We start from the raw sequence: 27277 nt of genomic DNA on the forward strand, positions 1-27277 counted from the left end.
CTTCAGAAATCACAAGGCACATAACGTAATAGTGCACAGATGTTGATGATATTGTTATCACAAAGTAAGGAACCTTCAAATGGCAGTTTGGAAACATTAAACCACATTTATGAAATGATACCTGTAGTTCTGTACGTACTACATGTACGAATACAAGTTACTGCTTAGATGCTGATAGGTAGTGTTGAAACACAGCAGATATAATACACTGAAACAAAGAGAGGTATGGAATATTACATCACATGTATGAACAAATAGAAGATACGTAATAATTCCTGTTATACAGCATACATACAATTCCAAATGAATTATTTATTTAGTTATGTTACTTTTTTGCTTGGTTAGTTAATATTACAACTTGAAAATGGATTACTGCTATTAAAGTACCGAGGCGGAAGTATGGCATTAGAATGTTATTATTATTAAGGTGAATTATATATTAATAAAAGACCACGTCTGTACACATGGCCTTGTCTCATTAAAAGCTCTGTTTACGTCCAGGTTTCACATCTCTGTGTCAGAGCACTCCAAATGGAGGTCTTTACACATCTTTTCTTAGTGTAGAAACTGATGTGCTTGTCCTGTAGAAGGTTTTTCTTATTTTGGAAGGAACTTCAGGCCAATGTTATTCTTCTTTGATTTCCTTCAGTTATTTATTGTTTTCCTCCCCACTTCTACCGACATAGCTAAATTCCGTTACATCCTCGAGTTGCTCAATAGCCACATTTTGTCAGTCTGGGTTCCACCTCCAATCTTATCTATAACCAAGAATTCAGTTTTCTTGCTACTTGGTACCTCTGGTTCCACTATTATATTCTCCTATCCGTGTAACATTCGCCAATGGCGCGTTGGAACAATGACTGTCGATGAACTTCCGTATGAGCTCTAATCTCTCAGGTTATTCGTCGTTGTTATTTCGTGGGGCATGTGTGTACTGAAGAAATATGCTGCCCGGCTTGCCTTTGTACGCATGCTCTCGGAGTATTAACGTTAGTCTTCTCTTAAATATACGACGCGCCTCTTGTGGCGACTGCCATTGGAATCTCTTGAGCTTCTCCGCAATTTTCTCGTGCTTACTGTACGATCGCATGACGAAACGTAAAACTATACGTTGGATCTTCTCTTTCTCTTCTGTTAATCCTACTCGGTAACGGTCCTATACTTACGAACATTTGCTGGCTGCCACGAGGGCAGCATGCTTGTATAGTGTGGGACTAGGTAATGTGTTTTAAAAATTATCGTCTATAAAGGTCAATACTTACTTCATCCCACGATACATATAGTATTGCTTACGAATATTTAAAAAAGTTATCATTTTAAAAACTATACTATAACTTCATAAAATCGGATTCCCATTGTGGAGGAGAGGGTTTCGAACCCTCTATTGGCCATTAAGAGTTTATTTTCCGTGGTTATCTGCGTCTGTTAAGGTAACTGTCGGATTGGAACCTTTGAAATTGACATAACCGAGTTCCTTTCCCATCGATCCGCCACCTGAAATTGTGCTATGTATAGAACGGTATCCTCGTGTATAGCAAGTTAAACTTTAACTACCCCTCCGTTTTGTCAGTGGTGGTAAATGGCTGGAATAACCGTCCGTAAGCTTAGTGAATGTGCCATCTAAGAATTCACCCCTTCCTTAAAGTACGCACGAAAACGTTGGCTTATAGAATATCAGTCCACTGTAAACATAGAGTGGCAGACACATTCTGGAATATGTTACGAACAGGCTGGCAAACAGCATTTTAACTAGTAATTATAAAAGGAAGTAATGAACGAAAAGATAAATGCATCATGCGTAACCTGTGCTATTCACACAGTTACGATGTGTACTCACATTGCGCCAACGTATAGAGAATCCCTCTTCGAGTCGAGCATGAATGTCCTGTAGTACAGCTTCCCGCAGGAAAACTCCGATAGGTGTCCTGGAACAGAACAGATATAACCTTCTTCATTATTTGGATGATGGCACTGAAGTCAAATTACTTTGCTAAAAATTAGTACGAGAAATTGCATCAAGGGCTACCTCAGCGGCGTTTTCCGTTTTGTTTCTGTCCTCCCTGCACACTATTTGCGCCATGCAGGCCATAACTTCAAAGTCCTTTTACACGGACGCTTTTTTTCTCTTTTGTCTGGGAACATGGAAAGTACTGTCGCAGAAACTAATTAGAAGTAGTTCCAGTCAGCTGGTTCCAAAGAAGGTTTTCTTAGGTTCCTCATCGCTAAAAGGCAAATGTCTCAACAGGTAATCCCCTACCAGTGATCCCTATTGGTACGCCTCTGCCCAACTAGCAAGTAGCCTGGTATCAGATTGAAAAGAAGCGAGTTTTACTATTGGTCGGTTTCCAAACAATCTGTTCGACCGTAACTTTCTGCCACCTTAAAGCTGCGTGCCGGACCGGGACTATAAACTGTGATCTTTGCCTCCTGCAGGCAAGTGCTCTACCGACTGAACTATCCAAACACAACTCACGACTCGCCCTCTCAACTTTACTTCAGCCAGTACGTGACTCCTACGGGAGTAAATCTGTGGGGGCGGGTCATGAGTCGTGCATGGGTAGCTCAGACATTAGAAAGCTCGCCCATGGATGACAAAGGTCACAGGTTCCAGTTCTGGTCGGACATTCAGTTTCAGTCTGCCGGGAAATTTCACGTAAGTTAACACTCCACTACAGAGCGAAAATACATTCTGGGACCTGCTCTACCCTCCTCAGGGGTAAAAAACGGAACGCACAAAAAATAAGCTTAATAATCTTACTACATCAGACACAAATTACAGTCTACCTAAATAAATCATATTTATAACGCAGTTGTCCAAGTATAACTCATGAATTTTATTTTCTCAGAATTAACATCATGCCACGCTGTTTCATACTAGTAGCAGAAGAAAGTTCAACACTCAATGTTGCATTATGGAACTCGACAATACGGTTTGAGAACTGCTGAAAAAAATCTTGTTCTTCGGCAGACGAAAACATCATCATCAAATGAATAAGGGTATGGTAGCAAACAGTGCTTGAAGTGGCTGCCATCATAGAGGAATAGTCATTTCGCATCCAGCTGGTAGAGGGGTATACATCGGCATATGAATGTATTTGCTCTCCGACGACGCTGTTCTCCATTTTGATCTTATTGTAGCATCGATACCATTGACTCGACGTCAAAAGAAATTCATTGCGCAAGATTTTAGCCACTTTTGACACGATATACAGAGTTTCCCGGGAGGAAAGGTCAAAATTCAGATCGTTCGAAAGAAAAAAAGTCTAGTATACGTGGGTTCGAAAATGCATACCTTAAGAGCTATGAGCACTTGTTGAGTAGAAGAGATGCGCTTCGCTGTAGAGGAGATGGATAAGTCCTCATAAGTCTTAAGGTTCGCGTTTTAGAGCGCATGTCGCATGTTTTGGTCCAAATTACCACGTCTCAAAATATGGAAAGCAAAGATATTGCGCTAAAAGAGATTTGTTTCACTATATCGAAAATGAAGTAGTGTTAATAGCTCTTAAAGTATGCATTTTAGAGTCCATTTTTACTAGACTTCTTTGCTTCGGACGATAGTTCCTATCATATCCCGGAATATTGATCATTACTCCAGTGACATCCTGTGTGAAATGTAATACCTCAGTGAAATTCTTTCAGTGAAGGAAATTAACAGCTTACGGTCAAAGTTCGCTTCATAACTACAAAAATAAAATGTTTCAGCCTTTTATCTTATTTCTTTCCGCTGAACTTGAAGTGCGTCAAATTAGGAAAATTATCCATACGTTTCAACTAAGTGAAAACAGGCCTTTAATTACGTTTAATATCATTCATAGGGTTGGTTGCTTTGACTTATTGTTTGTGAGGAGCTCAGAAATTATTCTGTTAAGTACCATAATGAGAAATGCTTACCGACTGTGCTCCTGCACCCATTAATAGCACACACTGCCTCACTGTTTGCTTAAAACACTAATTAGGTATAGGTTATAATTAATTTTCGAAGAAGAATAAAATATTGCTGACAGATGTCAGCATAAAGAGCAAAACTTATATACCACTCGCTGAATGATAGCAAAAAGTGATACTCTGTGCAATACACTAAAATACCCATCTATTTACTTCAGAAGGCTGCTTGCTGCAACAGATAAGTTTAATGAGATTTTTGCCTATCTCATCTAATCTCAGCCTTACGCAGAGGGCATGAAATGGTAGGAATGGCACATACTGTGTAGTAGCCATCATTATTTCGACGTATGTTTTGGGTAATTTTTGCTTCATTAATTTATCTGTGCTTTAATAACTATAATCCTTGTCAAAGGTGATATTAAATCGCTAGTGTGAATCTGCCTCCCAGTGACTGTTTTACACGATTCGATGTTATCACTGTTCCCATGTTCGTGGTCTTGTCCGGATGTGCTAACGAGGAGTATGCATATTAATCTATACATGTTATTCGTTAGACTGCTGACTCAAGAATCGAGTCTTACACTTACTAAACGAGGATGAATGATTTTGAATAACTCTAAGGTAATTCATAGTCCGCTGTTATTTATTTTTAGTGCACAATGGATCACCCATCGTTGATAACCAAGTTCTTTGTTAAAGCATTTGTAAAAATAAAAAATCATATTTTGCATCGCACACTACTGATATGCACTGCTGCCTGCGAGGGATAGGTATTATTAAAGGTACTGTTTATTGTTATCCACACATGTCAGCAACATTAAGGTCGGATCGGCAGTAGCGCCTGTTTAATTAAACTAAAACTAGACTGAAACTTTGTAGGCCGACCTTAGTGGCCGAGCGGTTCTAGGCGCTAGAGTCTGGAACCGCGCGACCGCTACGGTCGCAAGTTCGAATTCTGCCTCGGCCATGGATGTGTGTGATTTCCTTAGGTTAGTTAGGTTTAAGTAGTTCTAAGTTCTAGGGGACTGATGACCTCAGAAGTTAACTCCCATAGAGCTCAGGGTCATCTGAACCATATGAAACTTTTTAAACTAAAATAATAATAGTGTTTTGCTGTAATAATGTAATTAATCTGTAACTTATCTCGATATTTTATCGTGTGCTGCAATTGTTCATTCTACACACAGGTACTGCTGGTACGCTCGCTGTGAGAATGACACAGTGACGGGAAAAGCGATCTACGGCACTGTCGGCTGATTTGGGATCCAGCTGTACTGAAATGGACGCACTGAGGTTCTCCAGAACTACCGGCAGTTCTCGGCGACTGCCGGATGGACTACATGAACGTTATAGTACCAACAGTGGTGCAGGCTCAGAACGCGATTCTGGTGCAGTGGGCGCGATACAAAATAGTGGCGCGCGAAACGCGTGCCGCGACGAAAATTGCGAGAGGGGGAGAAGATAAAGGTAAAGAGCCCCTGCGAGGGATTATCGTTTCCCGATATCCGATACGCGGCGCCAGAGCAGATCTCGCCTCCTGTCGCCCGCCGCTCAGCCGACTCGTTTTCCGGTTTCTGCTAACAATTTTGCCGCGTCTGGCACGCAATATGCAGCGAGCGAGGCGATGGCAGCAGCGGCGGGTCGGAGAAATTCGCTGCCGCCTGCCGCATGGCTTGCCTTCGACGCCTGCCGAACGGATCGGCGACCTCGACTCGCTCGCCCGCCCGCTCTTGCGGCGAATTCGCTCGACACCGTATTCCGCCTGGGCCGGCGGCAAAGGCTGGGGCTGGGACGGGGGGCGCGGGAGGAGAGCAGATCCGTTCCGCCTGGGGGTGTCGGTGACGCGGCAGAGATACTCCCCGCGCCGCGGCTTGAATAATAAAAGCGCCGCTTCTGTACCGCAGTATTGGCTCCCGCCGGCTGGGCACCGTCGCTCGGAAACCGCCGCGCGCCGCTCTCGGAATCTGTTCCGCAGCAGCCATGCGGCAGTTGCGCTGATACAGCCGGTCGGCTTGACGTGGCGTTTCTCGATTCTTTACTGGTTGTGAGTTGCTTTTATATCAAACTCGCTGCGTCACTGAACAGTGTTTCAAAGTGAAACCGAAAGTTTCGAGGTAATTTCAAGCGTGATTTAAAATCTAAACTGAAGTCAGAAACCATTTCCAAACGCCACATTCAGAGACACTTTGACTCCTAAAACTAAGGGGACAAACCTCTGCCGGCCGGTGTGGCCGAGCGTCTCTAGACGCTTCAGCCTGGAACCGCGCGACCGCTACGGTCACAGGTTCGATCCTCCCTCGGGTAAGGATGTGTGTGATGTCCTTAGGTTAGTTAGGTTTAAGTAGTTCTAAGTTCTAGGGGGCTGATGACCTCAGAAGTTAAGTCCCATAGTGCTCAGAGCCATTTGAACAATTTTTTTTTTACAAACCTCTTCGGATAACCTACAAGCATCTCATTGAATTCTCCTAGGTAACCTCTGGAGACAACTGAAGAACATGCTTTATAAAACACTGGGAAAATCGAACGAGGGCATAGCTAGCAGTTTAGGTGCAGCGTATAGAGATGTTCGCAGAGTACTGACCATCTTTGATGTTTCCGATATATGACAAGAATAGTACAGGAAAATATCAATGTTTTGCAATATGAAAAGTGTTTTTAGCAATTTTGTCTACTGAGGTACAGAAGCAACTATGTTATTTCCTGAAACAGAGCGATTTAGTATTCTGTAACACCCTACGATTATTCTAGAAAGTGTAACACAGTGGCGCAGTGGTAATGTACCGAATTATAGGTCCTAACGTCTCGGATTCGATTCCTGGTTAGTTTTAGGACTTTTGCCACTTATCATTTCTTTCATCTCTGACAGTGTATTTTATGCAGAAAGTGCGGCGATACACCGCTGTTCGGAGCCTCTATTAAAACTACAGTTTCAAGGTATGCAACGGCCTACTACTTGCAATAAGTAAGCGCCCATTAAATAACTGTGGTACTGAAATCAGCCTACGGCCGCGTGGGGTAGCTGCACGGTCTTTGGCGCCTTGCCACGGTACGCGAGGCTCCGCCGCCGCCCCCCGCCCCCCTCCCTCCCCCGTCGGAGCTTTGAGTCCTCCCTTGGGCATGGGTGTGTGTGTTGTTAAAAAATGTTCAAATGTGTGTGAATTCTTATGGGACTTAACTGCTAAGGTCATCAGCCCTAAGCTAACACAGTACTTCAACTAAATTATACTAAGGACAAACACACACACACCCATGCTCAAGGGAGGATTCGAACCTCCGCCGGGACCAGCCGTACAGTCCATGACTGCAGCGCCTTAGACCGCTCGGCTAATCCCGCCCGGTTGTGTGTGTTGTCCTTAGCGTAAATTAGTTTGAGTTAGATTAAATAATGTGTAAGCCTAAGGACCGATGACCTTAGCAGTTTGGTCCCGTAGGAACTTACCACAAATAAATAAAATCAAGTTTCAAGTTGGTGACAGCTTTACATTATCAGGTCGTTTCACAATGCTTTGACCATTTCAAATTTTAATAACACACAAACTAATACCGAAGTAAAATCGAACATTTAATCGAGTTTCAAGTTTGCTTATGGAATACTACACTGGACACATAGCGACAATTCGCGGCTACACAATAGTTGAAGCGTTTAACCCAATTTTTGAACACGTCTTTCGTAAGTGCTGAAAGAATTGTCGAAGTTTGATCGTGGATTCGACCATCTTAGTGCGGCAAGGTTCTCGGCCAGTCGTTGTACACTCCCTCCTTCAAATGACTCTATAGGTAAGAGTCTAGCGCGGTTAAATCAGGCGGACCAGGCGGCCATTCGACACAGGCTCATTTTGGTGGTAATGAAGACCATGCCGAATCGCGATGAATGGATACCGTCGCTGTATCTCGCTTTCAGTGCGCGTTATACAAATCTGAAACCGTCAAAACATTGTGAAACGCCCTGAGCTGCTATATATGTTTAGGTCAGTGGCAATAATATTCGTGGAAAAGGACAGTCGGTGTGGGTGAGCAAGTGACAGGGAATTGGATGATTTAAGTTTGATGTAAATGGTGGCACAGATAACGGTAAAGCCCGCATCTCGAGGTCGTGCGGTAGCGTTCTCGCTTCCCACGCCCGGGTTCCCGGGTTCGATTCCCGGCGGGGTCAGGGATTTTCTGTGCCTCGTGATGGCTGGGTGTTGTGTGATGTCCTTAGGTTAGTTAGGTTTAAGTAGTTCTAAGTTCTAGGGGACTGATGACCATGGATGTTAAGTCCCATAGTTGTTGTTGTTGGCCGGCCGCGGTGGCCGTGCGGTTCTAGGCACTTCAGTCCGGAACCGCGGGACTGCTACGGTCGCAGGTTCGAATCCTGCCTCGGGCATGGATGTGTGTGATGTCCTTAGGTTAGTTAGGTTTAAGTAGTTCTAAGTTCTAGGGGACTGATGACCTAAGATGTTAAGTCCCATAGTGCTCAGAGCCATTTTGTTGTTGTTGTTGTTGTGGTCTTCAGTCCTGAGACTGGTTTGATGCAGCTCTCCATGCTACTCTATCCTGTGCAAGCTTCTTCATCTCCCAGTACCCACTGCAACCTGCATCCTTCTGAATCTGCTTAGTGTATTCATCTCTTGGTCTCCCTCTACGATTTCTACCCTCCACGCTGCCCTCCAATGCTAAATTTGTGATCCCTTCATGTCTCAAAACATGTCCTACCAACCGATCCCTTCTTCTAGTCAAGTTGTGCCACAAACTTCTCTTCTCCCCAATCCTATTCAATACCTCCTCGTTAGTTACGTGATCTACCCACCTTATCTTCAGCATTCTTCTGTAGCACCACATTTCGAAAGCTTCTATTCTCTTCTTGTCCAAACTATTTATCGTCCATGTTTCACTTCCATACATGGCTACACTCCATACAAATACTTTCAGAAACGACTTCCTGACACTTAAATCTATACTCAATGTTAACAAATTTCTCTTCTTCAGAAACGATTTCCTTGCCATTGCCAGTCTACATTTTATATCCTCTCTACTTCGACCATCATCAGTTATTTTGCTCCCTAAATAGCAAAACTCCTTTACTATTTCAAGTGTCTCATTTCCTAATCTAATCCCCTCAGCATCACCAGATTTAATTTGACTACATTCCATTATCCTCGTTTTGCTTTTGTTCATGTTCATCTTATATCTTCCTTTCAAGACACTGTCCATTCCGTTCAACTGCTCTTCCAAGTCCTTTGCTGTCTCTGACAGAATTACAATGTCATCGGCGAACCTCAAAGTTTTTACTTCTTCTCCATGAATTTTAATACCTACTCCGAATTTTTCTTTTGTTTCCTTTACTGCTTGCTCAATATACAGATTGAATAACATCGGGGAGAGGCTACAACCCTGTCTCACTCCTTTCCCAACCACTGCTTCCCTTTCATGCCCCTCGACTCTTATAACTGCCATCTGGTTTCTGTACAAATTGTAAATAGCCTTTCGCTCCTTGTATTTTACCCCTGCCACCTTCAGAATTTGAAAGAGGGTATTCCAGTTAACGTTGTCAAAAGCTTTCTCTAAGTCTACAAATGTTAGAAACGTAGGTTTGCCTTTTCTTAATCTTTCTTCTAAGATAAGTCGTAATGTTAGTATTGCCTCATGTGTTCCAACATTTCTACGGAATCCAAACTGATCTTCCCCGAGGTCCGCTTCTACCAGGTTTTCCATTCGTCTGTAAAGAATTCGTGTTAGTATTTTGCAGCTGTGACTTATTAAACTGATAGTTCGGTAATTTTCACATCTGTCAACACCTGCTTTCTTTGGGATTGGAATTATTATATTCTTCTTGAAGTCTGTGGGTATTTCGCCTGTCTCATACATCTTGCTCACCAGATGGTAGAGTTTTGTCATGACTGGCTCTCCCAAGGCCATCAGTAGTTCTAATGGAATGTTGTCTACTCCCGGGGCCTTGTTTCGACTCAGGTCTTTCAGTGCTCTGTCAAACTCTTCACGCAGTATCTTATCTCCCATTTCATCTTCATCTACATCCTCTTCCATTTCCATAATATTGACCTCAAGTACATCGCCCTTGTATAAACCCTCTATATACTCCTTCCACCTTTCTGCCTTCCCTTCTTTGCTTAGAACTGGGTTGCCATCTGAGCTCTTGATATTCATACAAGTGGTTCTCTTCTCTCCAAAGGTCTCTTTAATTTTCCCGTAGGCAGTATCTATCTTACCCCTAGTGGGACAAGCCTCTACATCCTTACATTTGTCCTCTAGCCATCCCTGCTTAGCCATTTTGCACTTCCTGTCGATCTCATTTTTGAGACGTTTGTATTCCTTTTTGCCTGCTTCATTTACTGCATTTTTATATTTTCTCCTTTCATCAATTCAATATTTCTTCTGTTACCCAAGGATTTCTATTAGCCCTTTTACCTACTTGATCCTCTGTTGCCTTCACTACTTCATCCCTCAGAGCTACCCATTCTTCTTCTACTGCATTTCTTTCCCCCATTCCTGTCAATTGTTCCCTTATGCTCTCCCTGAAACTCTCTACAACCTCTGGTTCTTTCAGATTATCCAGGCCCCATCTCCTTAAATTCCCACCTTTTTGCAGTTTCTTCAGTTTCAATCTGCAGTTCATAACCAATAGATTGTGGTCAGAATCCACATCTGCCCCTGGAAATGTCTAACAATTTAAAACCTGGTTCCTAAATCTCTCTCTTACCATTATATAATCTATCTGATACCTTTTAGTATCTCCAGGGTTCTTCCAGGTATACAACCTTCTTTTATGATTCTTGAACCAAGTGTTAGCTATGATTAAGTTATGCTCTGTGCAAAATTCTACAAGGCGGCTTCCTCTTCCATTTCTTCCCCCCAATCCATATTCACCTACTATGTTTCCTTCTCTCCCTTTTCCTACTGACGAATTCCAGTCACCCATGACTATTAAATTTTTGTCTCCCTTCACTACCTGAATAATTTCTTTTATCTCATCATACATTTCATCAATTTCTTCATCATCTGCAGAGCTAGTTGGCATATAAACTTGTACTACTGTAGTAGGCATGGGCTTTGTGTCTATCTTGGCCACAATAATGCGTTCACTATGCTGTTTGTAGTAGCTAACCCGCACTCATATTTTTTTATTCATTATTAAACCTACTCCTGCATTACCCCTATTTGATTTTGTATTTATAACTCTGTAATCACCTGACCAAAAGTCTTGTTCCTCCTGCCACCGAACTTCACTAATTCCCACTATATCTAACTTTAACCTATCTATTTCCCTTTTTAAATTTTCTAACCTACCTGCCCGATTAAGGGATCTGACATTCCACGCTCCGATCCGTAGAATGCCAGTTTTCTTTCTCCATAGTGCTCAGAGCCATATTTTAGATAACGGTAAGAGTTTTAAGAAGGCTGTAAGCATTAGGTGTTTGGTGGGAGTATGGTACGAGGGTGGGCAAACAGCGGTGTTATTGAAGTAGCCACGTGCTACTCCACTTCTGGCCAGTGGAAAGGGACTGTCTGTATGTTGGAGGATGCAGGGAGGGGTTTCGATGGGGTGAGAGGGTTGGAGGAATGTTCCATTGAGGACGAAGCTATGGATGTTGTGTTGGGACAGGATATGCATTAAAAGACGTTTGCTGATGAGTAGCGAGCGGATGTTTTGATACAGGATGTTAAACGAGTGAGTCACTTGTATAGCAGACCGCATATAGGACGCTGGGGTAAGCCATTCTTGAGTACTGCTGGAGTGTTTGGGATCCGTACCAGGTCGGATTGAAGGGAGACATCGAAGCATTTCAGAGGAGGGCTGCTAGATTTGTTACCGGTTGGTTCGAAAAACAAATAAGTGTTACGGAAAGGCTACTGGAACTCAAATGGGAAACCTCGAATGGAAGGCGACTTTCTTTTCGAGAAACACTATTGAGAAAATTTGGAGAACCGTTATCTGAAGCCGACTGCCGAACGATTCTACCACCGCCAATGTACGTGGCGCGTAAGGACCACGAAGATAAGATACGAGAAATTAGGGCCCATACGGAGGCGTACAGACGGTCATTTTTCCCTCGCTCTTTGCGAGTGAATACGAGGGGAAATGACAAGCGGTCAAGTAGTTGCTTGCGGAGTATCTATGTAGATGTAGCTACGCAACAGTTTTGGAAGTAATTTCCGCCATTAAACTGTAAATTACTATTCATTTACTTCACACAATCATGATTTCGGCTTTTTAAACATTCTGAAGTGCTAGTTAAAATGTCACACCATGTCCGACCTGCCTAAATGACATAAGCAAGTTATATACCAATGTAATGACTGACTGATTAGCAGTGAAAATTGTTGTGCTTATACGCACATTTATACAGGTAATACTTTTCCGATGACTGCTGTAATCTTTTTCAGTATTTAATGTCTATTCAGAGAATGTCGAACAATTACTTTGACAGATGCACACTTTCGAGGCCGTACCGAGTCTGTAACGACAATACCAGAAAATATGACGTGAAGATGAGCTGCATTCTCTAAATGGTGATTAATTATTAAAATAAATTACAGAAATGAACGATAAGCTGCACAACCCTCTGTTAGACCATAAACACAAGTTGTCATCACCAAATGAATACAGAAATAGCGCGCTTGTTGTCGCAGAAATATAACAATGGCGTTGCTCTGCGCCTAGCTTTCGTTTGAAGTAGCACATTTGTTTTCTCATGGTGGTAATAGAATAAACAAAACTAAAGCCATTTTGTTTTCTTTTGACGAAATTTATATGTTTTTTTTAATCTTAAGCGTGGACCATATCATGAAACGTATTCCAGATATCACTCCTCCTTTAGCGGAACACATTTGCAGTTGTGTACTTTGTATCAATTAATTTTCGTCTTACACCCCCTACGGTATCAGAAGAAACAGCTTCTTTGAAGGCCATCTGATATCGACAATCCGTCATTTCGTTTTGTTAGCGCTACTTTACAGCAGCAAGATTGTGTACCCAGCTTCCTTAGCAGCAATAAGTCACGACCAGCCCTACACTCCTGCGCGCTTCATTCAGAGTGAACGAGTCGACGAGTATGAAGCGACTGCTGCAACACAGTTCTCTGACTCGTCATACAGCGGGTACGAAGAAAGCTCGTTAGCAGCGTTACAGCGGCGCCTTCATTTGTGAAGTATGCAACCCGAGCATTACTGTCGTACACTCTCCGTTTCTGATTTTTAAAAGCCACAAGAAAAAAAAAAAAAGATATTACAACTCCTGTCAGGTGGAATATCACGACTGTCATGGGAATATGGAATCGATGCATTCAGGGGTCGCATACTCAACGTCATGCGGGATCCCTATGGTCCCATGCGACTACAGCCCAGGAGGATACATTGTTCGCTTGATTGTGCAGCGTCTTACAGCCATGTCACGTAATGTTACTCAGCAAATAGGTTTGTTTGCAACAATACGAATAACCATGGACACTTAAGGACGACCGGTGTCGGGTGCGGGTCGGCCGCTGTGGCCGTGCTTTCTAGGCGCTTCAGTCCGGAACCGCACTGCTGCTACGGTCGCAGGTTCGAATCCTGCCTCGGGCATGGATGTGTGTGATGTCCTTAGGTTACAAACTGCCTATTGGCTTCTGTCTCGGGTTCTTCGGCCGACGTTCATCTATTGATTTTTCTGACGTTTCGCCAGCACGAGTGGCTGGCATTGTCAAAGCTTCACCCTGCATTGCCGGTGGTGAACTGGAGCCGAGCTCGCGGGCGCAGACTATATGTACCTGGCGCGCCAACGTCCGAGGGCTTCTCCGCGGTCATTTCCGGTGCGGTTCTCCTCTTGCTACCTGCGACGGTCGTTCGATGCAGTTCGGGAAGCCAGGATCCGTTTACCTTTAGGCTTTCCTCTTTCTTGTTCAAACTGTTCGCGTGTTTTTGCATTTCTACAGCTTCTCTGAACAAGCGCGTGTGATAGTGGTTCTCTACAGCCAGAACTTCCGTGTCGGCGAATTTTATGACGTGGTCGGTCTCATTCAGTGCGTGTTCTGCCACGGCCGATTTCTCCACCTGCCCCAACCTGCAATGTCGCTTATGATCCTTGATCCTGGTGTTAATGGATCGTCCAATCATTCCGACATAAACTTTTCCGCATGTGCTTGGTATGCGGTATATTCCCGACATTGCAAGTGGGTCTCTTTTCTCCTTCGCCGATCTAAGACACTCTTTGATCTTCCTTGTCGGTTTGAAGATCGTCTTTACGCCATGTTTGCGCAATATACGGCCGATTCTGTCCGTCACTCTGGGAATGTATGGCAGAAAGGCCGTACCCGACATTTCTTTTTCTGGTTCCTTACTTCGCCGAGTGTTTGGCTCAGTTACACTTCTAATATAATTTGTGGAGTACCCATTGCTCCTCAGGACTGTTTCCAGGTGTTGCATTTCTCGTTTGAGGTGTTGCGGCTCACATATTCGTCCTGCTCTCGTTACGAGCGTACTAATCATGCCCCTTTTCTGGCTCGGGTGGTGGTTTGACAGTTTGTGCAGGTATCGGTTCGTGTGAGTCGGTTTCCGATACACCGGCAATGGAGGGTGAAGCTTTGACAATGCCAGCCACTCGTGCTGGCGAAACGTCAGAAAAATCATTAGATGAACGTCGGCCGAAGAACCCGAGACAGACGCCAATAGGCAGTTTGTCAACAAGTGGCCACGAAAGCCTCAACAATTTTGTCCTTAGGTTAGTTAGGTTTAAGTAGTTCTAAGTTCTAGGGGACTGATGACCACAGATGTTAAGTCCCATAGTGCTCAGAGCCATTTTTTTCTAGGGGACTAATGACCTCACCTGTTAAGTCAGATAGTGCTCAGAGCGATTTACACCAGTTTTTTGCCGGGTGCGGCACAGAGTGTCAGCGTCGATACCACTGTAGCGGCTTCCATTGACGTCGTAGCAGAGAAAAGTGCTCCGACAGCAGTGCTTCCAGAGACAACACTTGACATGGGAATGGCACCACGTCGGCGTTCCTCGCGAGTCACAGTTTTGAGTACTACAGCACGATGGAAGTAACCACTTCTGGGGCTCCGATGAGACCAAACGTTGCCATATTGTACTCGTCATCGTCGAACGTGCCGAACACCTGAACTGGGATGTAGTTGGGTACGAACACCATCACCTCCAGTTTGCACAGACTTGAGCTTCATTTGCGATGTGTTAAGGTTGGTAGTTGTGCCCTAACTCGGAGGTCTCGGAGGCCTAACTCGGAGGTTTCAATGAGACAACCCAACACCACATGTTGCCTATGTCGCCTTGACTACCTCGATAGTGAGGACGTTCGACTGTTGCCCTAGCTAGGCCTTCCACCCATGGAAAACATGTGGCAACGAGATGTTGAGAGAGGGGACGCCACTACCACTACTTGCCAGCCTTTACAATTAACGAAGTCTAGCACACACATGAAGCAAAGTGGCCTCTTGTAACCACTGTAGCTGCCAGTGGTCATAGCTCTGTGGACTAAATTTCGCTTGCGGTACACCCCCATATACTAATGCATCCTACCTATTACATACGCCCAATAAGTAAAATTCTTCCATGTAGGCTTTCACGGCATCAATAAACACTTCCGGGCTAAGTTGCCGTGGTCGATCTGTAAAACTTCTTCTCCCTAACGTTTCGTTCTCAACTACGGAGAACATCTTCGGAGGTGAGTCAACGACTGGCTCACCTCCGAAGATGTTCTCCGTAGTTGAGAACGAAACGTTAGGGAGAAGAAGTTTTACAGATCGACCACGGCAACTTAGCCCGGAAGTGTTTATTGATGAAGTAAAATTCTATTCTTTACTGTCACTCTTGGTGTTGCCAACTTCATGCCCAGTAGTATAGTGATATAGTGAGCAGTTTGTCCGTTTCATACAGTACGCTCTGACAGCGGAAGTAGCCCGTCTAGGGGCGCAGCAAGAGCCGCCGGATTCGCTGCCCCGGCGAGTGGGGCGCGCCGTCCATTATTCAGGCTCTGGCCGTCCTACCGGAGCGACGCTACATACGTGCAGACCTGCGGCGCGGCGCGACGAGGTCGCAGAGAATATCGAGGCGCGGCGGCGGAATACTGAGCAGGAAGCCTTATTGCCGCCCAGCCAGCCGGCCTGCCGATATTTCTCCCCACTGCGGCGCGACGTCGGCATTTGCCGATCGTTCCATCATAATCGCTCCGACACTCCACTGGCGCTCGCACTCAAGTCTGCTGGAAGCAGTACAGCTGATGAATTGTATGAAAATTATTTGTAAGGTATCCCGAGGATACACAGGTCATCCCCGTTTTCAAGAAGGGACGTCGAATAGATGTGCAGAACTATAGACCGATATCTTTAACGTCGATCAGTTGTAGAATTTTGGAACACGTATTATGTTCGAGTATTGTGACTTTTCTGGAGACTAGAAATCTACTCTGTAGGAATAAGCATGGGTTTCGAAAAAGACGATAGTGTGAAACCCAGCTCGCGCTATTCGTCCACGAGACTCAGAGGGCCATAGACACGGGTTCCCAGGTAGATGCTGTGTTTCTTGACTTCCGTAAGGCGTTTGATACAGTTCCCCACAGTCGTTTAATGAACAAAGTAAGAGCATGTGGACTACCAGACCAATTGTGTGATTGCAGTGAAGAGTTCCTAGATACAGAACGCATCCTGTCATTCTCAATGGAGAGAAGTCTTTCGAAGTAAGAGTGATTTCAGGTGTGCCGCAGGGGAGTGTCGTAGGACCGTTGATATTCACAATACTCTTAAATGACCTTGTGGATAACACCAGAAGTTCACTGAGGCTTTTTGCGGATGATGCTAGTATATCGAGAGGTTGTAACAATGGAAAATTGTACTGAAATGCTGGAGGATCTGCAACGAATTGACGCATGGTGCAGGAAATGGCAATTGAATCTCAATGTAGACGAGTGTAATGTGCTGCGAATACACAGAAAGAAAGATCCTTTATCATTTAGCTACAATTAACAGGTCAGCAACTGGAAGCAGTTAATTCCATAAATTATCTGGGAGTAGGCATTAGGAGTGATTTAAAATGGAATGACCATATAAAATTAATCGTCGGTAAAGCAGATGCCAGACTGAGATTCATTGGAAGAATCCTAAGGAAATGCAATTCGAAAACAAAGGAAGTAGGTTACAGTATACTTGTTCGCCCACTGCTTGATAGGTTGATAGAAGAGATGGGGAAGATCCAACGGAGAGCAGCGCGCGTCGTTACAGGATCGTTTAGTAATCACGAAAGCGTTGCGGAGATGATAGATAAACGCCAGTGGAAGACTCTGCAAGAGAGACGCTCAGTAGCTCGGTACGGGCTTTTGTTGAAGTTTCGAGAACATACCTTCACCGAGGAGTCAAGCAGTATATTGCTCCCTCCTACGTATATCTCGCGAAGAGACCATGAGGATAAAATCAGAGATATTAGAGCCCACACAGAGGCATACCGACAATCTTTCTTTCCACGAACAATACGCGACGGGAATAGAAGGGAGAACCGATAGAGGTACTCAAAGTACCCTCCGCCACACACCGGCAGGTGGCTTGCGGAGTATGGACGTAGATGTAGATGTTGCCTTGATTCTTAGATATACACTATGTGATCAAAAGTATGCGGACACCTGGCTCAAAATGACTTACAAGTTCGTGGCGCCCTCCATCGGTAATGCTGGAATTCAATATGTTTGCCCACCCCTTAGCCTTGATGACAACTTCCACTCTCGCAGGCATACGTTCAATCAGGTGCTGGAAGGTTTCTTGGGGAATGGCAGCCCATTCTTCACGGAGTGCTGCACTGAGGAGAGGTATCGATGTCGGTCGGTGAGACCTGGCACGAAGTCGGCGTTCCAAAACATCCCAAAGGTGTTCTTTAGGATTCAGGTCATGACTCTGTGCAGGCCAGTCCATTACATGTATGTTATTGTCGTGTAACCATCCCGCCACAGGCCGTACATTATGAACAGGTGCTCGATCGTGTTGAAAGATGCAGTCGCCATCCCCGAATTGCTCTTCAACAGTGGGAAGCAAGAAAGTGGTTAAAACATCAGTGTAGGCCTGTGCTGTGATAGCGCCACGCAAAACAAGAGGTGCAAGCAAAACGTTGGAAGCTTGATTTGGCTATTGGCAGATGATACGGTTGCCTACAAGAAGGTAGCAACGCCCGAATCCTACAGCGATTGCAAAAGGACCTGTGGAGAACTGATGAATGGTGTAGCGACTGTTAATTGAGCCAGGACGTAAATAAATGTAAAGTACTGCGTATGCACAGGAGAAGAAATCCACTACTGTACTACACCATTCATGACAAACTGCTGGCAACCGTATCTACAGTAAAATATCTCGCAGTAACCACCCGAAGCAACTTTAAGTGAAATGGCCACATAAAACAAGTCTAAGAAGGACATATCATCCCCCAGACGTTTCGTGAAATTAATGCAATGAGAAAATTTGAGAAATTAGAGCTATTACACAGTTTTACCGAGAATCATCATTTCCACGTGCCATTCTCGTAAGGAACAGGGAAGGGGTAATCAGATAGACACACAAGTATCCTCCACCACACACCGTTTTACACCACCGGTGAAGGGTCACGTGACTGTTTTCGTACCAGTTAAACACCATCTACAGCGCTCATAATTACCGTGCGGGATGAGTGTTTTGTCCGTTGAGCTTATTTTCATCGTTGGAGCTGTCACCTTCGGCAGGTCGTGGCAAAAGCCACGGATTGTACAGAAAGTGTTGGAACGTGGTGTTTCGTCAGAGGGGCTGTCGTCATTCGGCATGCTGCTGCACAGGGCGCACGCAGGGCGTTCAGGAGTCAGTGCCCCCAAACTCACGGGAGGACGCCAGAGGCGGAGGCAAACAGGTGCGAAAATGCCTGAAAACACAGGCGGGCAGCGAGCCGCGCCGGGAGATAGCATCTGGCGTCGTTAGCACCGAGGGTCGCCATTAAGGGCGGCCGGACGGCAGCGTGGTACCGGCGACCGCCGCTAATGGCGCTCCGATCGCCCTCCGACGCTCGCTTGCAATATTGGCGGCCCCAGATTATACGGCGCGGTTGTAGCGCCTGATGAAGTTGGTAATTTCCAGCAGGGCTGATGACGGGGGCAAAGTGTCTGTATTGGCCGGGATGCGCGTTCGCGTTGTGGCGAAACGAAACGAGGCTGCTTTGGAACGCGGTGTACAGCTTCCTTCTCTATTTTGCTCGCTCCTTGAGCAAAATGGGAGCAACTAGGATGTAGACTGGAACCCATTTAAAAACAGTAATGGTGCAACCCATCGTTGCAAAAGACCCAGACATAATAAACATCATTGAACTTGACTGTGATAAAAAGGTCCCTATAAAAATACCTTCTTTCGTAAGAAGCCCACCTTTAAACACAAATACACGAATTTTATTTCCTTCCTCGATTTATATATGGCGATACATATACAGAGTGATTCATATACAGTGTATTTCAAAAAGAATATATGTATTACAAAGTATTATTTTGTCCAAACTACCGATCGCTGTGCCTCGGCTCGCTAGATGTCAGTTGTCTTCTGTTTTGCTCGGTTACCGTCATTTGTTGAAAATGGCTACGCCGCAGCAAAAATTATTTTGTGTTCTCGAGTTTGCGAAGTGGAATTCCGTGATTACAGTGTAAAGACGTTTTAGGTTGACGTACCAAATTGATCCTCCGAATGGGTGGAACATTCGCAGATGGTATCGACAGTATCTAGATACAGGATGTGTAAGCAAAGGAAAGAGTCCTGGCCGCCCTCGTGTTCCTGAAGAAAATGTTGCACCAATTCAAACTGCTTTCCTGCATAGTTCTTCAAAATCAGCTCTCCGTGCCAGTTGGGAGTTACAACTTCCTACAACAACAATTTGGCGTGTTTTGAGACGTCGGTTGGTTATGAAGCAGTAAAAGGTACAGTTGTTACAAGCCCTGCGTCCTGATAAACACAAACGTGTGGCATTTTGTAACGAGGTTCTTGATGCTTTTGACAATGATAACTCTTTCGCACAACGCATCGTGTTCAGTGATGAAGCGATTTTCCATGTTAGTGGACAGGTAAACAAACACAGTGTTCGAATTTGGGGTCTACAGAACCCACATGCAGCCATTGAACATGTACGAGATTCGCCCAATGTCAATATCTTTTGTGCGTTATCCCGATCATCTGTTTACGGCCCATTCTTCTTTGATGGAAACACAGTTAACGGTTAGCAGTATCTCGCTATGTTACAAAACTGGTTGTTTCCGAGGCTGCACGAACACAACTTCATTTTTCAACAAGACGAGGCAACCCCTCACTGGAGTCGCTAAGTGCGCGAATATCTGAATGAAACTCTACCGCCGGCCGCGGTGGCCGAGCGGTTCTAGGCGCTTCAGTCCGGAACCAAACGGCAGCTACGGTTGCAGATTCGAATCCTGCCTCGGGCATGGATGTATGTGACGTCCTAAGGTTAGTTACGTTTAATTAGTTCTAAGACTAGGGGAGTGGTGACCTCAGATGTTAAGTCCCATAGTGCTTAGAGCCATTTGAACCACTTGAAACTCTGCCGAACCGTTGGATTGGTTGTCAAGGAGCTGGCGACTTAGCATGTCTCAGCTGGGCTCCACGGTCACCGGATTTGACTCCCTCTGACTTCTTCCTGTGGGGTTTCGTTAAAGACAACGTTTATGACCACCACTCCCACAGAACCTGGAAGACTTGAAGAACCGGATCCGTACTGCCATAACATCAGTGACGAAGGAAATGCTTAGCCGAGTATGGGAGGAATTTCGGTATCGATGCGATATTTTTCGTGTCGCTGACGGAAGACGTGCTGAACATCTGTAATCTGAACTTGTGAGGTTCGTAAATATGTGTGTAATGTTTCATATTCGTATGTATTAAGGTATAATAAATATATGCATTCAAAATACGTATATTCTTTTTGAAACACCCTGTATTGCGGAAATGGAAAGTAATATTGATGTGCGGTTTTTGCAGAATGGATTGGTAGTCAACGTTTCGAACAGATAGTCGGTCAACAGAGAGTAATAAAACATAAAAAGTGTATTTTTTGTGCAAACATACAATTAAACTTCCTGGCAGATTAAAACTGTGTGCCCGACCGAGACTCGAACTCGGGACCTTTGCCTTTCACGGGCAAGTGCTCTACCATCTGAGCTACCGAAGCACGACTCACGCCCGGTCCTCACAGCTTTACTTCTGCCAGTATCTCGTCTCCTACCTTCCAAACTTTACAGAAGCTCTCCTGCGAACATACAATGTTTTAAATATAACAATGCCTATTGACATGAACAAGTTAAAAGCAGGCTAAATTAGAATGTCAGTGGTGTTTATTGCAGGATTCCAATGCGACTCTTGCAGGAGATATCATATTTTTAAAAGTTTTCACACCGACATTTGATTGTGCCTTTCAACCTGCGTAGTTGCTAGGTGAGATGTTGTTTTATCTGCTTACAGTGTGCTTTGTGTTCCTTGAGTGCACTGCAGCTTGCTAGTCAGTTAAGTGTGTAACAGTTCAAGCAGTAGGTCGTGAGTGGACGGTGGGATTTACCAATGCAGAAAAAGCTGTCATGCCCATGTTGTATGGAGAGTGTAGAGTGAATGCAGTTCGTTCTTGTATGGTATATGCGACAAGATATCCCAATACACGTCAACCACTTCGGCAATTATTGATCAACCTCTTCAGCCAGTTACTGAAAATGATAATGTAACACGTAGTCAACGTAACAGTGACGAGAGAAGAGGAGGAATTTAATGCTCTTGTTGCTGTTGTAGTTGATGCATACGTAGGCGCCCACGCAATCGCACGAGGAAGTGGCAGGAGTCAGGCAAGTGTCCTACGACATTGGTTCCAACCCCATCACATCTCTCTCCAGCAAGGTCTGCATGGGAACGATTATGAGAACCGTGTTAACTTCTGTATATGGACTTTAAGAAAGGGTACTCTAGATGTATCATGTAGCTTGTTTACTGATAAAGCCACGTTTACCAATCATGGCCAGGTAAACCTCCGAAACAAGCAGTATTGGTTTGTTGACAATCCCTGTTGGCTTCGTAAAGTGGAACGTCGACGTCCAGAGAGTGCAAACGTGTGGTATGGGATAGGGAACCATCAGTTCATAGTCCAGTTTTTCATAGACGGAACACTGAACGCACGTCAGCATCCTAACGTAATCGCAACATATCATCATCCACGGATGCTAGAAGACGTCCCTAGCAGGAACCTGTGCTGCCAACATGGCTGATGTCCAGCCTATAGTGCACGAACCACTACAGCATGTCTTCACGAATTGTTTCCAAATTGATGGGTTGGATCAGAGGACCAGTACCTTGGTCGGGCCGTTCCCCGGCTTTGACGCCGGTATACTTTTTCCTGTGGGAAAAACTGAAAGTCGCTGCCTACAAGCACATACCAACCACACTGGATGACATGCAACGACATATCACTGCAGCCTTCTCGGAGATTTCCGCTGAAATGCTAGCACATGTGCAGCAGTGGTTCCATGCCAGACTGGAAGCGGTGGTCATTCTGAACACAACCTGTGATGGTCAATTGTCTCGTTACTCGTCAGAATCCATGTAACTAGTGCACGCACTTGTGCTGTTCCTTAGTATGTGCTACTACAGGTATTGCACAAGTGTTTGTGTGGGAGCTTTTCAAAATACGATATCTCGTAAAAGACTCGCACTAGAATTCTGCAACAAAACAACACTGACTTTCTAATTTATCCTACTTTTAGTCTATTAATGTCAATAGGTACTGTTCCATTTCAGAAAGTATATATTTGCACAAAATATACACTTTGTAAGTATTATTACAATTTGTTGATTGGCTAACAATACGAACCCCTGAGTACCAATCCATTCTGTGAAAACCACACTTCAATAGCACTTTCCATTTCCGCAAAATTGCGGTGCAAATTTTAGTTGATTCGCCCTAATTACTCCGCAAGTCATAGCACAGCACATGATAGACAGTATCTTGTGTCCTGTAAGTAGCTTTATAGACAGGGCAACCACAGCTAAAAAAACTTGTACGTAATGTGAAAGACAATTAGACAACTGAACATCAGAGGTGGTAAAATAGTCTATATTAAAAGTGGGCGAATGTCCAAATCCGCAATAGCTGTTAACTTTGTGTTCACTAAATGACGACCGGCTGAGTGTGTGGCTAGCGCAGTAACACTATTTGACGCATGCCAATATATTTAAATATGCTGACGACTCCCAAGGATTGTGTGTCTTTTAATTCTTTCAAAAATTGGTTCAAATGGCTCTGAGCACTATGGGACTTAACATCTGAGGTCATCAGTCCCCTAACTAACCTAAGGACATCGCGCGGTCCCAGACTGAAGCGCCTAGAACCGCTCGGCCACATCGGCCTGCTTTTAATTCTTTGTTTCTTCCATGGATTTTGACGATGGTTTTATCCTACCACACGTGGATTGTCATGTGCTGTGCGGCTTCTCTTCTTACTGCGTTTTGGAGATGTGTTACTGATCATGCATGGTTCAGATCTGATGCCCATCTTACGTTTCACCCAAGGTTTTACCAAGAAGTGACATGTTTTTACGCGCACTTGTACCTTGGAATTATTGTCACATGAAGTATTAGTTTTATATTACCTGAAGATAATCGTCCAGGGTACGAAACCGGTCGTCATACATTGAAAACACAATAAACACCTATTACGCATTTGGAATTTCACTCGATTTTAATTTCGACTATTTTACCGTTTCTGATTTTAAGGTGTTTGATTGTCCTTCACAGTTCGTACGTTTTTTGTTCTATTGAATTCGCGTATTGACCTAGCTAAAAATTATTTCATGCCTCTGAAGCCACCCTCTAATCTCTCGTATCGTATTGCCATGATCTCTACACAGTATACTCGAAAGTGGCAGCATCAGGTTAGAGATGACGGTATTTACGACGTATGGGGCGCTCAAGAGTGAGGCCATCAGTGTTCTTACTAAACTAACTGGAGACGAATGTGGTTAATTTTTTTGAAAATCATGCACCATAAGGTTGTAAAAATACACTACTCAACCATCCTGCTACACTCTCACTCACCCGCACTCAATTTTCCACAGAAAACCAAAATACGTAAACCTCAATATTCCGTTGTTAAAATACACAGACTAGAGCCACATAACATTTAAAATAACGCAAGAGGGAACTGTGCCTGGTTGATAAATGGAAAAATAATAGGTGTACCAATCACCCTGGAAACACATTGTCTTGATGAAAGATGATTTTCTCGGACTCTTCTGACTTTTCTCACTTTGTTGGTACATAAAATATGAGTGGCGTCCACAATTTATTGTCTTATTCCTTACAAGGAATCCCAGAAAAGCAAACCCATAGTTTTTGTTCTAGACTTTGCCTCTTTTTTTGCAGGACCACTGGCTTCCCGCCCTATCTAAGACTTCCGTCCTCTTCTGGAGTATTCCTGTGCGGTTCGGGGTCCTTATCAGATGGCATTAACGGAGTACATCCAGAAAGTTCAGAGAAGAGCAGCACGTTTTGCATTATCGTGAAATGTGGACGAGTATCACTGACATGATACAGGATTTGGGGTGGACATAATTTAAAGAAAGGCATTTTTCGTTGTGGCGGAATCTTCTCACGAAATTTCAATCACCAACTTTCCCCTCCGAGTGCGAAAATATTTTGTTGACGCCGACCTGCATACGGAAAAGATCATCATAATAAAATAAGGGAAATCAGAGCTCGCACTGGAAGATACAAGTGTTCGTTTTTTTCCGCGTGCTGTTCGATATTCGAATAACAGAGAATTATTGGAAGGTAGTTCGAGGGACCCGTTGTGTGATTTGCGGAATATCCATGTAGATATAGATTTAGATGTTTTCTAAAAAGATCTACGTTCACTGTGGATAGTTAGCTTTCTTTTCTGAGAAGGGGTTGTGGGTAGCACTCAAAATGTACCTGGAAATGGTTCACTCCTCCTAACACACACACACACACACACATACTACTCAACACAGCGCATGGAAAAGAAACCTCATATTCAAGATTAGTGAATGTGAAAGTAGATGTTCGACTATGACAGCACAGAAAACAAAGACAGGGAACTGATCTGAGATGGAGCATGGCTTATGACGTGTACGCATATTGACTGAGAACAAGCCAAATATAAAAAAGTTGTTAGAAATAAGCTGTAACCAATCGTTTCATTGATTCATTAGTTACCAGCTTATTAAAACACATACACAAACAAAATATCTTTATCTTTCATCATTTTATCCGTGAAGTTCACACTGATAGTCACTGAAGGCCATGATTTGTCATTTTTTTGTTTCTGAGGTGAGGTTTTACTTGACGAGAACCAAATGGATTTATTATAACGTAACTTTTCAGCACAAGATGTAAAAAGCGTTGCACCTCCTTGTGAAGAATATAATTTTATAGCTATCAAAAACTAGGTCAAGGGTTCCAATATAGCTGTGTCACCCTACTGGTTGGCTTATTTTTTTCATTCTCTCCAAAACTGTCCTTTACAGTTGCCGTTTATAGCTATGTTTCAGATTTATACGTAGAATGAGAAAGACAAGTACAAGCATATCACGAAATTAAAGATAAAATTTCTTTGACCCTGCTCCTTGTCTTAAAAAAGCTATGCAAATATTCTCTTTCGGATCATAATTCCCGATTGATATTTAAGGACATAGTACACATAAATTCTGTCTGCGTTGCTTGCTCTTCCACAGTTACATTTGTGTCGTCATACTGTAGTTTCGGCAGTATTTGTACACATTTTTCTCACAGAACTCTAATGGATGCTAACTAGTGATTTGTTCTTCGATCAGACTTGTCATCGAAGCAGAACACACGTGAGACGCGGCAGAATCGTTTCTGTGACATTACGGCTCTACCTGTCTCTGTATCCCATAGACTGCTTGTTGATTCAACATACTCTCTACACACAGCAGCCAGCAATTACAAACCAACATGTAATATTATGTAATTCTTCTCACATGTCACCACGAACTTTTGAACCCTCAATATTAGTCAAATCCATAACAGTACTCTTGAAGATTGTTGTTCAAAAGAGCCTGAAATGGGAGTTTCATGTCACCTACTCTGGATACAGCGTATATTGTTGGACAAGCAGTTTCAAAACGTTTCTCTCGTTTAAGGAAAAGTTTCTGAATTCTACACGGTATTTTTGTCCTTTAACTGAAACGCTTGCACATTGCCATGTGAGGTATCAGTGTCTGAAGTGCCTTTTGGTTTTGCTGTCATCGGTGTATTTTTCTTCTTCATACATTTTCTCTTCACTGTCAGATGCAGTTACTGTTGCTTCTAATCATTAATCAGAGAGAAATAATTTTGTCATAGTAGCCACAGAGAAACTACTACGTTAGATACATGAACTCTCTGCAGCATATGCACACATCAAAAAAAGTTTTGCATCACTCCGTTTCTCAGAACTCCTGAAGACAGACGTTGACAGAGCATACTGTATAACAGACACAGTCCCTTTGACTGTTCAGAGATGTCACTAAACCCGCCCAAATATGTAAACATCCATGCATGAGCAGCGCCTATTGGATGGAGCGGGTCCGACAGCCGATCAGTTCCAGTCATTCCACCAGGAAGGAGGTACACGGCTCGTGTTGTCTGTAGTTCATGCCTAGACGGTCAATACCGCGGTTCAATCGCGTCCGCGTTGTTACTTTGTGTCAGGAAGGGCTCTCAACAAGGAAAGAGTCCAGGCGTCTCGGTGTGAACCAAAATGATGTTGTACAGATACAGATACAGAGAGCCAGGAACTGTCGATGATGCCTCGCTCAGGCCGCACAAGGGCTACTACTGCAGTGGATGACCGCTACCTACAGATTATGGGTCGGAGGAACCCTGACAGCAACGTCACCATGTTGAATAATGCTGTTCGTGCAGCCACAGGACCTCGTGTTACGACTCAAACTGTGCGCAATAGGCTGCAAGATGCGCTAATTACTTCCGACGTCCATGGCGAGGTCCTCTTTGCAACCACGACACCATGCAGCGCGGTACAGATGGGCCCAACAACATGCCGAATGGACCGCTCAGGATTGGCATCACATTCATCGATGAGTGTCGCATGTTCCTTCAACCATACAATCGTCCGAGACATATTTGGACGCAAACCGGTCTAGCGGAACGCCTTAGCCACACTGTCCAGCGAGTGCAGCAAGGTGGAGGTTCCCTGATGTTTTGGGTTTCAGTATGTGGGGCCGACGTACGACGCTGATGGTCATGGAAGGTGCCGTAACGGCTGTACGATACGTGAATGCCATCCTCCGACCGATAGTGCAACCATTCCGACAGCATATTTGCGAGGCATTCATCTTCATGGACAACAATTCGCGCCCGCATCGTACACATCTTGTGAATGACTTCCTTC

At 44.1% G+C, this 27277-nt stretch overlaps 1 protein-coding gene across 4 annotated transcripts in view; it reads right to left on the reverse strand.

Annotated features, from left to right (window-relative positions):
- LOC126198890 (semaphorin-2A-like) overlaps nucleotides 1-27277 on the reverse strand; it is a 1278287-nt gene that overhangs the window by 284632 nt on the left and 966378 nt on the right. For all 4 annotated transcript variants that reach the window (XM_049935505.1, XM_049935503.1, XM_049935504.1 and 1 more), the window contains one exon: nucleotides 1838-1925. In XM_049935505.1, the coding sequence (XP_049791462.1) occupies nucleotides 1838-1925 (88 nt within the window). The remainder of the gene's footprint in view (nucleotides 1-1837; nucleotides 1926-27277) is intronic.

This window comes from Schistocerca nitens, chromosome 8 (genome assembly GCF_023898315.1).
Source record: "Schistocerca nitens isolate TAMUIC-IGC-003100 chromosome 8, iqSchNite1.1, whole genome shotgun sequence".
Lineage (NCBI taxonomy): Eukaryota > Metazoa > Arthropoda > Insecta > Orthoptera > Acrididae > Schistocerca > Schistocerca nitens.